Genomic DNA, 15,711 nt, shown 5'->3' on the forward strand with positions numbered 1-15,711 from the left:
GACAGTGACTATGAATAGCACAGATATGTCTTGGAAATGGTGAAGCCAGAGTGCTCCTCAGAGGATGATGAAGTTTCATCTCATGTATTCTGGGCACTTAGAAGAGGCTATTCCTTGGAAAGGGACATCATGCTTGGAAAGGTCGGTGAAGGAGAGGAAGATCCTTAGTGAGATGAATTGATACAGTGACTGTGGCAATAGGCTCCAGTGTATCAGGGGTGATAAGGATGACACAGGATAGGGCAGGACAGTGCTCAGATCTGTTGTTCACAGGGTCTCTATCAGTCATTTGCAACTCAGTTGCACCTAAGAACAACAACAACATGCATGTCTGGTATTTTTTGTTGTTGTTGTTATATGCTATTGAGCTGCCTGTGACTCATGGTAACCCTGTGTACAATAGCTCTGAATGCTGCTCTATCCTGAGCCACTCTCACTGACTCCAAAACACTTAATCCCATCTCCCCAGTTAGCATGTCAATCCATCTCATCTGGGGTCTTCCTCTTCTGTGCTATCCCTCCATCCTTCTAAGCATGATATCCTTCTTAAAGACTGGTCCCTCCTGGCCATATGCCCAAAGTATATGTGATGGACCTTCAAAATCCTTGCCTCCAAGGAGAACTTGGTTTACTGTTTTCCATTTTTACTTTTCTCCCCCTTGCTTTGTCTATGGTCCAACACTTTAACACCGCACTTTCATCAACAACCCTCTTTCCTCAAGGAGAATATTGAGATTCTGTTACATCAGATGCTTCCCTCTTGATCAAAACGCACCTATGCTGTGACCCATCCTTCCAGAGTGTTGCTCTATGCTTGGGCATGGTTACTCAGTGCAGGTGAATACATAACCCTCACAGGCTTGGTATGCTTTTTCTCTCAGGGAACACGTATGGTGATACCTAAGCCAAGAGAATGAGTCTAATTTGAGGATTTTTGGAATCTCGGCAGGGTTAGAGCTAAGGAGACTCTTTATTGAAGACACTGAATCTGGTTGTTAGATGTCCTCCAGTCAGTTCTAACTCACGGCGAGCCTATGTAAAACAAAACAAAACCTGTATGCACAGTGGTGGTCAGTCCGTCATAAAATTGTCACTTCTGAGGCCTGAGTTCGAGTCACAGACAATACACTTTGTGCACAGCCAGTGCCCACATGTCTGTGGAGACGGATGTTTCTATGATGTTGAACAGGTTGCAGTGAAGTTTCCAGACTAAGAGGGAGTAAGAAGAAAAGTCTGGTGCTTTCTTTCCAAACAGCATCTAAAAACATGATGGACCCCAAGGTTCAGTCCACAACAGTGCTACTCAGCTCTGTACTAGGTTGTTACAAGTTGGGGCTGACTCAGTGGTAGTTAACAACAGTAAAACTGTGCAGTTCTGAGGGGCCCGCCCAGAGACCTTACTCTGTTTATATTGTTGAGGAATAACTACTGGAAGGGAGAGGACAAGGAAGAAAGAACCTAGAAGGTTTGTAGAAACAATGAGATGAACAGCCGGGTGGTCAAGGAGAGAGGTCATGTTCCTTCACTTTATCACTTTGTCTGGTTAAGCGGTCGTCCCACTTGCATAGTTCTGACAGCCATTGAACTGATGAGATGGACTGAGCCTCGGGGTTACTGAAGGGAGCACTATGCCCAGAGGGAGAAACATTTTAGCCTCATCCAGAAGGTACCATTTTTCTTTGATATTGGCAGCTGGCTTTTATTTCCTAAATAAACGTCGCTGCTCATTGCTGTTAAGTAATCCCTGACTCATGGTGACTTTACATGTAGAGAAAAGAGTAGCTCCTTGGGTTTTCAAGGCTGTGGCAGCTCAGAGCAGATCAGCAGGCCTGCTTCCAAGGCACCTCTAGATGTGTTTGAACCATTCGCCTTTTGTCTAGTAGTCGGACACTTTTCCATTTGCACCACATGGAGTTGGTTTGCTCTTGAGCTTATTATCCCTTTCGAAGACTGATTTCATTTGGTTCTAGGGTGGGTGGAACATGGGTACTTGTGTCTGTGGTGTGTGTGTACCCTGTGGTGTGAGAACAGAAATTACATGGGAGAATGATTGAGCATGGTTAGAAACAACCAGAAGCAGGCATTTAATTAAGTGGCCTTCTAAATACTGCATGGTGCTACTGTTGTAGAATGAGGCTGACATCATGGTGGGGGTAAGACTGAGAAAAACTGGATAAATTATGTTTACTGCATTGAAGCCAGTGAGGGAGAGAATAGTTCAAAAGTAATAAATTTCAGGGCATTATGATTATCATTAAGAGTTCAGAATGAGGGTTGCAGAGTGGAATATACCAGAGTGGGGGTGGGTGTGTGTGGGGGGGATTGTGTACCAATGAAGGAGTTTTTTCTTTTGCTTTTCAAGGAGAAGAGTGAACTGGGGCGGGAGGGGAGAAAAGTGCAACAATGAATGAATGGAAATCCAAAATCTCTGTAAATGTTCATTGAAGTTCATATTTAAAAAAAAAGAAAAAATAAACAAAAAAACAGGTTGATTACTTGGCCACTTTCCTCAGTTAATTTCACTGTCATAATCTTAGTACAAAAGTATCTAAAAATGGTTCTTTTGGAAGTCCAGCAATTGTAATTTCCATGGAAACACAGCAAGGAAAGAAAATTCTGTCCAGATAATCTCTGCAGAGCAGATGACACTACAAATACCAAATACCTCCTGCCAGGACACAGAAAGCAAGGACGAGGGTCAATACTTCTTCCTACAGCAGGCCAGCAAACAGAGCTGGAAGCCCTCTCGGCCCAGGCGAAAGCAAGGTGTGTGAAAGCTCAGCGCAATCTGGACTAAGAGCGGAGCCTCTGAACCAATGAGAAGGGCACTTTTCATTACTGCGTAGCTCTTCTGGTAGGGACAAAACACTGTTTTGTTTTTTGTGGAAATAACATTTTTTAAGATTGCTCCTAATTATGGATTAAAAAATTATCCTTGAAGAAACCTGTAAAATAGAAAAATACGTAAAAGTCGTATTCTAAATTCTGGTGTAGTTGTTCTCATTCATCGTTGAGTCAGAAAGTGATTCATAGTCGACCGCCCAGCAGGTTCTCAGGACCTGTAAACTGCAGGGGGGGAACTGCCCATCCTTCTCCCATGGAGCAGCTGATGGATCTGAACCGCCAGCCTTTGGACTGGCAGCACAATTCCTTACCACTAAGTCACCAGAGCTTCCTATATTCTAGTCTTTAGTCTATGACTGTATGATCAAAACTACAGTCATATCAGACAGAGAGAGATTTTGGTTTGGTTTTATTTTTACCTGTTAGGTCACAAATCCTTCCTCATTCCATTATGACCATTGACAACGTGATTTAATAATGATTGTGTAACAGTTCATTATATTCATGGACTACTAATTGTTTAGTGAGTCACCTATGTAAAAAATTTGAAGTGCCTCTAACTTTTTAAGGTTATGAATGTCATTGTTGTTATATGCCATTGAGTTGCCTGCAACCCATAGCAACCCTATGTACAGCAGCTCTGAAGCCTGCCCTGTCCTTAGCCCTGACTCCGAGACACCTACCCCCATTGCCCCAGTTATTGTATCAATCCAGCTCATCCAGGGTCTTCCTCTCCTGCCCTGTTCTTCCACCCTTTCAAGCATGACCTCCTTCTCCAAGGACAGGTCTCTCCTGCCTACATGCCCAAAATACGTAGGATGGAGCTTCAGACTCCTAGCCTCCAAGGAGAAACTTGGTTTCTCCCTCTCCAAGACAGACTTATTTGTTTTGTTGGTGGTCCATGGTATATTCAATATTCTTCTCCAGCACCACAACGGAAAGGCATAGGTTCTTCTTCACTCATCCTTAGTCACTGTCCATTTCTCTGATGCATAGCAAGTAATTATGAAGACCATGGACTGGTTCAGGTGCACCTTGGTCTCTAGACTGACCTCATTGCTTCTTCATACTCTGAAAAGGTCCCTGAGAGCAGATTTTCCCAGTGCAATTTGTTTCTTTTATTTCCTGACTGCTGGTGTTAAGAGTGTTGATATGGAGCCCAGCAAGCTGTACCTGTTAACACCCTCAACAGTAAGAATGAAATGAGAAGGTTTTAACCCTTCCAAATATGAAGGTCCACAAAAATTTACCCACTAACTAAGATTAATACGCTTACAAAGACTCTTCAATCATCAAAAGAAATTAATCGGGACTTTATCTTTCCTCCTATCTTCTTTCTGTTTCCCTAGTGGTCCTAATTAGAATAAATCTTTTGATGAAGAAAGTGGACAAAAATGAAAAATTATAAAATTCGGGATAGGAAGTTACAAGGAATCTAGGTTAGCTCATTTATGGAAATGAATACGGAGTCAATCTCAGGAATCTCCTAAAAAGGTGGTTGATCTTTCTTCAAAGCTGCATCGCATCCTACAATGACACCCTATTACCTATTAGCACTAATTAATGCAACATTTTGGCAAACGATTATAGGTAGGCAAGAAGGAAGAGGGGAAAGGAAAAAGAAAAGAATGAGGGAGGGAGTTAGTTGTAACTTCCCAGGAAGGCTCTACATTCTCCTAAAACAAAATCTTCTGCTGTTGAAATGATTAGACCTCAGAGTGGCTCAACAGGACAGAGGAGAACTACTCCACAGAAATTCCAAGGCTTTGAGTAATTCTTCATGAAGGGCGACCACCGTATCTCTCTTGACTGGAGGAGTCAGTGGGCTTGAACTGCTGACCTCTCACTTAGCAGCTCAATGCATAATGTGCAGGGTTTCTTTAGGCTTGGTTATTGTTAGGTGTCATCGAATGGCTTGCCACTCACAGCGACCCTCTATAAAGCAGACCTGAATGTAGTAGCTCTCTCGGGCTAACTTCATTGTCTCCGTCACACTTCAGACACTTTAAACATTGCATTACCAGGACTCCTTCAGGAAGGCTGCAGGATGGTACTTATAAGTAGCTCTAATCTCATTTAAGAGCACTGTAGCAAAACTGAGAAGAACAACTTTTTTTTCACATTTTTATTTTATATTGATTTGCTTCCCAAGTTTGATTACATTGTGTTTCACAGTATCTTTCATTCATATTGGGTAGACCAGCTTTAAAAATATTTAAATGTTTGAGACCAAGCACCTCTATCTTACTATGAAATGATAAGCTATAGATAGTTATGCATCAGTTGCTTTAAGCAGGGGTAACCACAATAAAACACTTCTGTTATAACAGTGTCTGCATGCATATCACCATTTTATTTACTTAATTTTATTCAGTGTGTGTGTGTGTATGGGGGAACCACAGCAATCTAAATACCCCATCAGACATGTAGTGTAGACTATTAGACTTGGTTACTAATCTTGCCTGGAAGTAATCTTGTTACTAATCTAATTTTGAAAAGCCAGAAATCTGTATGGAGAATTGAGAGAAGGAAGTCAAGAGTTAAAGAATCCAGGATCCAACAGGACTCAACACTTAGCAAGGCTTGAAAGGTGATGAGTCTTGAAAGGTATTAACAAAAACATAGAGACCCTTGATGAGTCCTTTCCAAGGTTCTCCTTTCTACCCACTGAATAACTCACCCCTATCTGCTATACAGATCTCTCTCTGCTTTGCCAATCCCCTAAAAGGAGCCTCAGTGGGAAGATGGCCAGGAGAAACATGAGTTCATAAAGTTTGCTGGAGGTCCCTGTGTACAGCTCCTCTATTAGTCTCTGGAAATCACGCTTTTCTTTCCAACCTGAAAAAACGTTGGAATCTGGATAACCTAACAAGTTACTCGCTTGACTAAAAGATATCACATCTCCACAGCCCTTTGCATGCAGGCAAAATTGCTTGCATTGTCCTCTCCCATTCTGAGATTCCAGAGGAAGAGACTATGCTAACAGAATGAGGAGGAAATCCTGGAAGGATCTATTTACTGGCCTTTATACAAAAAGCCTATGCAGTATAAGTGAACTAGTAAGTTTCTGGAATCGGGAAGAAGTGGGATTGATTCTTCCATTTACCTTATTCTAACTATAAGACTGAGCAAGCTTTCTGAATCTTGATCATTGATCTGTAAAAGAAAAATTTTAAAGAAATAACTTTTTTATGTCTTTGATCATACACACACACACACACACACACACACACACACACACAGCACCTCCCTCTCTCATTCATTGCTCTCAAGTTGGAAACAGCTCATAGGTGACCTTCCATTGAGATTCTAAGGTTGTAAATTACAAGGGAGGAGACTGATCATCTTTTCTCCAAAAAGTGAAGATTGGCTAGTGGATTGACACTGTCAGAGAGGCATGGCCTTTGGGTTAGCAGGGCAACCCCTTCAGAGCTTTGTGTGTACAGCCAGCCTGTCGCTGTTGTTGTGTACCGTTGAGCTGGAATTGACCCATTGCTGACCCTCTGGCAGGTTTTCAGAGGCATTTAATAACACAGGAGGAGACTGCCCATCCTTCACCAGTGGAGCAGCCGGTGGATTTGAACCGTGTGCATTCAGGATTGCAGCCTAATAAATAAAACCCCCACTGCTGTGGAGTTGGCTCCAATTTATAACAATCCTCTCACAGGGTTCTGAGGCTGCAAATCTTTATGAGAAGAGAAGCCTCATCTTTTCCCCATAGAGTAGTTAGTGCGTTTGAAACACTGACTTTTCAGTTAGCCAGACACATTATCCATTGTGCTCCCTTCTCTTGGACTTGCCCTGCTGTTGTTGTCATCGAGTTCACTATGACTTATGATGACCCTACAAAAAGACTCTGAATCTTGCCCCACCCTGAACCAACCTCACCATCTCTGATACCCTGATTTCACTGCCACAATCACTGTGTCAGTCCACCTCATGCAGGGTCTTCCTACTCTATGCTGACCCTCTACCCTTCCAAGTATGTCCTTTCCCAAGGACTTGTCCGTCCTGGAAACATTCCCAAAGTATGTGAGACAGAACTTCAAAATCCTTGCCTCCAAGGAGCAGCCTGGTTTCACCCTCTTCAGGACAGACCTGTTTGTTTTCTTGGCAGTCCATGGTATGTTCAATACTCTTCTCCAGTGCCACAACTCAAAGGCATCAATTCTTCTTCTGTCATCTTTAGTCACTGTCCAACTCTCAGATGCAATGGTTTCCTCTGGCATCACACTATTCACTTAGTACTATTTCATATAATTGGATTTTACAGACTGAATGCCAGAGGGAAAATAAGCTTCTGGTTTTGATAAGACCAAGCTTAACAAAGTTTGAGAGTTACCTGGGAAAGCAACGGTTAATAACCTCATCATTGACATCCTTTGTCTTCCAAATATCCGGCTCTGGCATGGCTTAGTATTTCTATTTCTCAGCCAAGATTTACCCTTTTCCTATCCCTGCTTTAGAGGTTTAAAAATGTAAACAGGAAAAAGAGGAATAAGATACAGGAAGAAGAGATCTCAGAGGGAAATGGGAGCAAAGAGTGGGCTAGGAGGAACACGAGTGTCGTGGTTAGGTAGGATGGTAAACTTTTAGCTGTTAACAGAGAATCTCAGTAACCTTAGACAAGTTCTTTTTCTGAGCTTTAGTTTCTCTATTTGAAAATATGTTTAACCAAATCTGTATAAGAAGATTATTGTAAGAATTACATGAAATGATATTATGTAAGTGCCTGGTAAGTAGCAGATGCTCAACTTTAAAAATTCGCTTAGTCCATCCCCATCGAAAGCTTGCAGCGAGCCAGCTAGCAAACTAGCAGACTGTCTCTATTCCATCAGGTGGAGTCATTATTGTTCTTACTTATTATCAAGATGATCAGATCAAGAGGGCCTAACCATCTGCCCTGGAGTTACCTCTGATTTAGAGCAACCTTACAGAGCGGAGTGCAATCGCCCGCTGAGTTTCCAAAGCTGCAAATCTTTACAGAAGAAGACTGCTTCACTTTCTCCCACGGAGCAGCTAGGGGTTCAAATCTCGGACCTTTTGCTTAGGATTCCAATGCTTAGCCCACTGTTCCACCAGGGCTTCTCATTGAAGGATTAAAAAGTAGAGGAAGAAAGAAATCTTTAGATTCATGTTAGCACTGTAAAGGCCATTGGGATTGTTGTTGTTGTTATGTGCTGTCAAGTCACTTGCAATATCACCCCAATGCACAATAGCTCTGAACCCTGCCCTATCCTGCGCCAATCTCTCACTGTCTCGGGCACACCTGCCTTCATCACCCCCGTCACTGCATTAATCCACCCCACCCAGCATCTTCCTCCATCGATGAAGGTGCCCAGGACCAGGACACAGCAGTCGGTGTGGACTGTCATGGCTCTTGCGTGTCAGACCCTGATGCTGACGCTCGTTCCCCAGCCTTCCAGCCCATGAGCAGGTGGGAGATGGAGCTGGGAGGGGCTCCTGGAACCCACGGCCAGTTGTTCAGACAAGGTCTGAAAACTCAAACCCAAACCCACTGGGATCAAATAAATTCCATGGAAGTGTGTGTCCCTTGGTTAGATTTCCCAGGCTGCAAATCATAATGGCAGCAGGTTCTCCTATCATCTTCCCTCGGGGCAGCTGGTGGATTCAAACTTTTGATCTATGGTTGGCAACCCTATAAATAAGGCACTACAACTCTGGGGCTCACTCCAGATGGGGCAGAGGGACCCCACGTCTCCTAAAGGAGAAACCTCGCCTTGCTCCCTCCCTCCCAGCCTCACTCCTCACAAGTCAGATAAGATGCCTCCAGGAAGTTCAAGTCAGGGCCAAAAGCTACTGAGGGGAAACTGACCTCAGACAACACCTCCCCACACAGCCAGCTCCCCCAGCCCTCACAGAAGCCCAGTCCCACTGCATTCACGGTCCACTATCCACAGGCCCTTAATTAAAACGGAATGTCTTTAGGGTTGGAGACCATCATTAAGAAGCAGAGGAGCCAGAAGGAAGCAGGGAGCAGGCAGGAAAACCTGGATTAAGGCTAATCCCTCTGCTCTGCAGACCCTCATCAGAGAGTCGCTGTGGGCCCTGCTGGGCGGAAGCAGAACCAGCTCCAGGAGCCTGGCAGGCCGGCCCTTCATCTGCCTGGGGAACCTCAGTTTAGAAAACATTATCTTGTCATGTTTTCCTCTGACAGGAGCTGCAATGATTTGCATTCATTCCTACAAACTGTCAGGAAAGCTCGTGAAGTAGTAACAATCCGGCTTCTAAATGCATTTGAAATATCGAAAATCAACTTAATTAAGTAGGGTTAATTTTTTTTTCCTGAGTAGCAATCAAACTTTAATTAATACTCCATTAGAATGAATCCCAGGGGGAAACACAAGCAGGCATACACTTAATGAGTTCACCTGCTAGGGATGTTATTATTAGAGGGGCTGCAAAACATGCCTCCTCACTGGCCACTTACTCTCAGGGCACCCCCCATGTTTATCAGGAACGAAAGGCAATCATAAGGGTGTAGCCCTCCCCTCCCAGGGCCCTAGTGTCCTGCCAACACCCTATCAACATCCACTTCCCCACCGTGGTGGAGACTCCACCTCACACTTGACCCTGGTGGCATCCTCCTGCATGGAGAGACCCTGGCTGAGTCCCCTTGCTTCCCCCTCAGTTGCTCTGTGTTGGGCCAGTTGGGGACCCAGCTATCACCCTGGAACAGATCTCTCCCTGCTGATAGCAAAGATGAACCAAGTTCTGTGGGTGGGACCCTTATATCTGCAGAAATCAGCAAATACAGGAACTCGGGGTGGGAAGGGGAGCTCTGCTCATCTGAAATTCCCTTTTGCTGTTTTAAGTTAGGGGTTCCTCAGATTTGTTAGCTACACACTAAACATTCTAACAGTAAAACGGAAAATCTGAATCTGGGGGGTGTAAGGTTGATTCCGATTCACAGTGACCCTGCACAGCTGTCCCGGGGTGTTTCCATGGTGTGGCATCTTAATGAAGTGGATGGCCACCTCTTTCTTGAACGGAGTGGCCAGTGGATTTGAACTGCTGACGTCTTGATGGCCAGCCTAGCACCTTGACCGCTGCCCCATGACAGCACCTCTTTCACAGTAGTCCTCTCTCAAACCACCTGCTGCAGTGGCCCCATTCCTTATTACAGACAAGGAAGGAAACTGGTCTCATTTTGGTAGAGACCTAACTACATGTGATCAGAACCAAATATTCAGTCTCATTAACAGTGTTGTGCTGTTGTTAGGTGTTGTCAGGTCAAGTACAACTCACAGCGATGTTATGAACAATCGACCTGACCCCTGTCCTATCCTGCACTGTCCACATCGGCTCTGACACGCTTGAGACCACTGCTGCAGTCACCGTGTCAGTCCAGCTCACTGAGGGTCTTCCTCTCTTTCACTGTGCCTCCACCTAATCTCCAGACCCCTGCATTCATTCTCGGAAATTAATCCAAGCACCTAGGCAGAACAGCTTAATCCAGGTGAGCTCCCCTTTCCCACTGGCTGCCCCTTACCTCTTTGGTGTGTGTGTGGAAGGAGACAGACATGTCCAAGAGAAGCTTGCGCTGCTCCACTCTGCGCACAAAGTCTTGGATTCGCACCTCCAGGTGTCGAGCTGCTTTGTAGATCTCCTCAGGGTCACATTCCCCCGTCTGAGCCAACTGCTCCGCTGCTTCCAGGAGCTTGTCCGCGTTGGTGTAAGTATTCTGCCGGCAGTAACAGTGAGGGAAAGTCAACTTGCAGTCACGAAGTGAGCTCTGCGCCTTCCCTCAGCCCACTGGGGCCTCCCCGAGCCTGTGCAGAGGCGAGTAGGCGCTGAGCTGACAGCTCCCTGCTCTGGCACAGAGGAGCTGTGCGTGGCGCTCGCACGCCCGCCTCTCAGCAACTAGCAGCCTGCCTGGGTGCGCCGCACAAGTGGGCACCAAACAGGTGCCTCATGCGTGCGATTTCTCAGAGGTGGAGCATCCCCGGGAAGAAGCTGGGGGTGATGCACCACTCTGAACTCTGCCCTCTGCATGATCATTGTTATCCTAATGGAGATACATTGTTGTCATCACAGCTCAGGCTGGCCTGCCACAGTCAGAAGCTCTCATGCACTGAGATTGTGTTCCTAAGTGAAAAAAAAACTAGCTGCAGACTTTGCTTCTCCTCCCCCAAGTTCCCTATAACTACTAGTGTTTATCTTTTGGAACAGATAAACTATGAGTTTTATCTCTTTGGAGGGGTTGGGGTCAGCAACTTCGGGGAAAAGACAGAAGGGTAGCAGCCAAAGCCGGAGTGAGGAGGTGCAGACTATTCTTTGGACACCCAGTAAAGGCTTACTGTTTACTGAACGGCTGTGGGGGAGAGTGGTGGTTTTATTTCTCACAGCACATGCAAACAAAACACACAAACACTCACACACACATTCTCACATACAACATAGCACTGCACATGCATACAACACACACATTCTCTCTCTGTCACACACACACACACACACACACACACTCTCTCTCTCTCTCTCTCTCTCTCTCACTTTCACACACATGGCTTCACAGTCCTCCAACTCCCTGTTGGTGAAAAACATGTATTCTCCAGAGGCTTCTGAATGGCAACCAACTTTGTAATTATTATTCTTCAGAATGGGGTCACTGTCTTTACCATGGTGATTACATAAGCCACCAGGCACATAACTTTTCCTCCACAGGCTTCCCTTAAAAACATCTCCTACTATATCCGGACTTAGAGCTGATGACTCAGACGTACATTATAGCTTTTAATATCCCCCAGAGTCTGCACAATGTCTTATAAAGTGGTAAACAAGTGGTTACCATTGGCAACGTGAAGCGAGTAGCAGAAGTGGTCAAGTGAACACAGGAAAAAGTGAAGGCTTGAAGTGGATTTATGAGCAACCACTGCCCCTGCCTATGGAGGCATGACCCCCAGTTCTCCATGGAGTGTTCTGAAGTCACCTGAAGACCTGGGATTGAACCTTTCAGAGTTCTGTCTCTTGTCTGTACTGTCACACCAGCAGGAGGAGATGGGTATACTTCCTAACACTTGTCAGAGTTTTTGGAACTCCTAAGAGGCCCTTCGTGCCTTAAAGAGCACTGTCTGAAAAGCAACTGGCCAAGACCCAGGGTCCCAGTGCTGCAGAGGTGAGGTGGAGGTGACAGGTGGCTGATACGACAGAAAACCTCCAGCCTCACCATAGACATCACTGGGATACAGACCAGCTTCGTGTGAGGAAAAAGGCTTTGCCACAGAGTTAAAGATGAATATGCTAATGACAGATCTCATACAGAGTCACACAGAAGTAGAGAGAGAGGTGTGGAATGACAGATGGAGAGACTGCTAGGGCTGGGGGGTAGGCTAAGGCAGGCTGCCACAAGGTTGTCCATAATTTCTAATTAATGCACTGAAGCAGGAGATTTCCCACAGGAATTACTTAATTCTTCCTTCTTGATCCCAGGGCCTCTCAGGAAACTCTGAAGAACCCAAATATTGTGTGTTTGTATTTCTAGTCAATAAATAAGGAACAATGATGGTGTGAAGCAGGTAAAGTATTAATCTGCTAACTAAAAGGTTGGTTGTTCAAATCTAAAGGCCAAATATTATAGAAGGAAAATAGTTTGTTTCAGTAAAGATACACATCCAGCCCTGGGGACCAATGTGGCAGTTCTAATCTATATTCTAGAGTTATGCAGAGCAGATAATCAGGGAGGCTGGGCTCTATGAAGAAGAATGTAGCATCAGGATTGGAGGAAAATTCATCAACAATCTCCATTATGTAGATGACACAATCTTGCTTGCCAAAACTGAGGACCTGAAGGGCTTGGTGCAGAGGGTCAAGGACTGCAGCCTTCAATATGGATTGAAGCTCAACATCAAGAAAACAAAGATTCTCACCACTGGGCCAATTGGCATCATCATAATGGATGGTGAGAGATTGTTAACAGCTTTAGTTTGCTTGGCTCCACAATCAACATTCTTGGTACCAACAGCCAGGAAATCAAAAGACGAATTGCACTGGGAAAGTCTACTGTCAAGAACCTCTACAGAGTACTAACTATATTAGTCTGCAGACTAAGGTGTGCCTGAGCCAGGCCATGGTCTTCACAACTTCGTGCTATGTATCAGAAAGCTGGACAATAACTAGCGATAATATAAGGTGAACTGATACCTTTGAGCTGTGATGCTGGAGAAATGTATTGGCTATACAATGGACTGCTAAGAGAACAAACAGGTTCATCCTGGAGAGAGTGAAACCAGGCTGCTCCTTGGAGGCAAGGATTCTGAAGCTTTGTCTCACATACTTTGGACATGTTCCAAGGAGGGACCAGTCCTTGGAGAGGAAGATCATGCTTGGGAGGGTGGAGGAAGAGAGGAAGGCCCTCGATGAGATGGTTAGCTCAGTGACTGGGGTAATGGGGGTGGGTGTATCAGAGACAATAAGTAAGGTTGGCGCAAGATAGAGCAGAGTTCAGAGCTGTTGTACATAGGGTAGCTTTGAGTTGCAGGTGACACTAAAGCACATAATAACAATAGTGGTAAGAAACTGCACTACAATCCCAAAGGCATATCGTTCAAATCCACCAGCTGTTCTGCAAGAGAAGGATGGACAATCTCTTCCTGAGCAATTTACTGCCTTTGAAAACCTAGGGGAGGGTCTGCTATGGGTCATTTCTCAGTGGTACATGACTACAACATGAGCTGGAATATGGTCAATGGTGAATCACAAGCCAATCAACAAAAGTATGCAGCAAAGTCAAGTTGAACTTAGCTGCTGGACAAGTTTTGGACTTATACAACATAGATCAAACACACAGCTGAAGTGCCACCATGTTTAAGGGTGTGGCTCATTCCATTTTGCCAGGTCAGGAGACTTCCTTGGTTTTAGCACTGAAAACTCACATGTCGCAGGAACTCGTTCAGTGCTGGATATTTTAAGATGGTTTATCACTTTCATAAACAATCAATGCTGTAGTATCTCAAGAGCATATATATATATATCTATCTTTATGTGTGTGCATGTCTCTCTCTCTCTCTCTCTCTCTCTCTCTCTCTCTCTCTCTCTCTGTATATCATGTCTTTTTCCACAAAGAAAAAATATTCGAGGAAAAATAATATGGTAACATATAAATGGGATAAGAAATTTCTTGATACAATATCAATGATGAGAAGAAAATGAATGAAAACTAGGAATAATAATAGTCAATAACCAACTGCTGTTGAGCTGATTCCAACTCAAAGCAACCTTACAGTTTACAGTTGGCCCATAGGAATCCCAAGGCTTGTAACTCTTAAGGAGAACAGACTGTTACATCGTTCTTCCAGTGCGGCTGGTGAATTAAAATCTCGAAACCACAGTACGGAGTCCAACCCATAATGCACCATGACTCCCTGCTAACAGCCAACAACTATTAAATACTTTTCATTCACCAGCAACAATTGTGGGAGCTCTGGTATAGTCTATGGGGAGCCACATTGCCAATCCACAGGCTCGGACATATCTACTATTGAGAAAGATGGGCAGTCTCTTCTCATGCTTAAGAATGCACGTGCTCTCCAACTGTCCTTATGCTCTATCTCAAATCAGCATTTTAGAGTATACACCACACTGGCCACTTTATACTATAAATTCATTTCTTAACATTTTCATCCTATATTCATGTTAAAGTCTCCTAACTCTTCAAAGTTATACCCTGAGAATGTCAACATATGTTCTGTATTCTGATGTCAATTGCCTCCAAAAACTTAAAGGACCTTGAAGGTATTTTCTGACACCAAGAAGCTGAATTGTATTTTGTTTGTACTGATTAATTCCCTTGCCAAATTTCTTCGTTATCAGGATTAACTTTCCAGTCAAAGGTATAGGCTTACCTTTGCCCTGAACAACCAAACCACATGAAATACACAAAATAACATGTTATAAGACACCAGACAATAAGAGATGGTGAAGGATGGGAAACAAACTGGTCCATCCAACAGCTCAAATCTTTGTGCTGGGAGGGAGCTTCTAGGTTACAAAACTGAAGGACTTTCTGATCTGAGAAAGAGCTGAGAGTTCAGGCAGATCAAGAGAGTTAGAATTCTGAAGACATAGGATCAGAAATGAGAGGGTTACATTAAGAGAGGACTCCAGAGATCTGCAAAGGATTACTTTGTGTGTGAAAACTATCTAAGGTCAGGAAATAAAACTTTAAATGAATAAGAACAATGCTTAATACTTATACAGGTCTAAGAACAGTTCTCATTTCCACTAGACTGAAAAACCTCATGATTCTCAATCATGGAGAGAATATTAATAATAAAGCTTATGAGTAAAATAACAGCAGAGATTCTCACTAGAACATCAATAGGGATTCTGGGTAGAGCATCAATATGGATTCTGTGTAAAGCATCAGCAGGGATGCTGGGTAGAGTATATTAGCAGGGATTCTGGGTGGAGCATCAACAGGGATTCTGGGTAAAGCATCAGCAGGGATTCTGGGGAGAGAATCAGTAGGATCTTGCCTCAATTGTGGTAAATAATTAACTCTAAAAAGAGCCCCAGTCTTGCCTAAAACTTAGAAAAAGCCTGCAAGATCAAATGGTTTTCAAATAACTGTGTTTCAGAACAAAGTTTTAAAATATCTGTAAGAATTCAAAGACATTCAGAACCTAACAAGTTAAAAGCCACAACATCTGGTACTGAATATAAAATAATTCAAGGTATGAAATGAGGAGGGAGGGAAGCAGTCAATTGAAATTGATGTAGAAAGAACATCAATGTTGAGATTAGCAGGCAGGCACTTAAAATGCTATTAAAAATATATTTCATGTTTGGACAATTATATATATATATACACATAAAATGTATACAGTATTTATGGGTATAATATAT

At 43.9% G+C, this 15,711-nt stretch overlaps 1 protein-coding gene across 2 annotated transcripts in view; it reads right to left on the minus strand.

The window, feature by feature from the left end:
- KALRN (kalirin, RhoGEF kinase) overlaps positions 1 to 15,711 on the minus strand; it is a 797,511-nt gene that overhangs the window by 369,342 nt on the left and 412,458 nt on the right. For both annotated transcript variants that reach the window (XM_006884214.1, XM_006884215.1), the window contains exon 11: positions 10,358 to 10,549. In XM_006884214.1, the coding sequence (XP_006884276.1) occupies positions 10,358 to 10,549 (192 nt within the window). The remainder of the gene's footprint in view (positions 1 to 10,357; positions 10,550 to 15,711) is intronic.

This window comes from Elephantulus edwardii, unplaced genomic scaffold (assembly GCF_000299155.1).
Source record: "Elephantulus edwardii isolate Elephantulus edwardi_28Jun2011 unplaced genomic scaffold, EleEdw1.0 scaffold00032, whole genome shotgun sequence".
Taxonomy (NCBI): domain Eukaryota; kingdom Metazoa; phylum Chordata; class Mammalia; order Macroscelidea; family Macroscelididae; genus Elephantulus; species Elephantulus edwardii.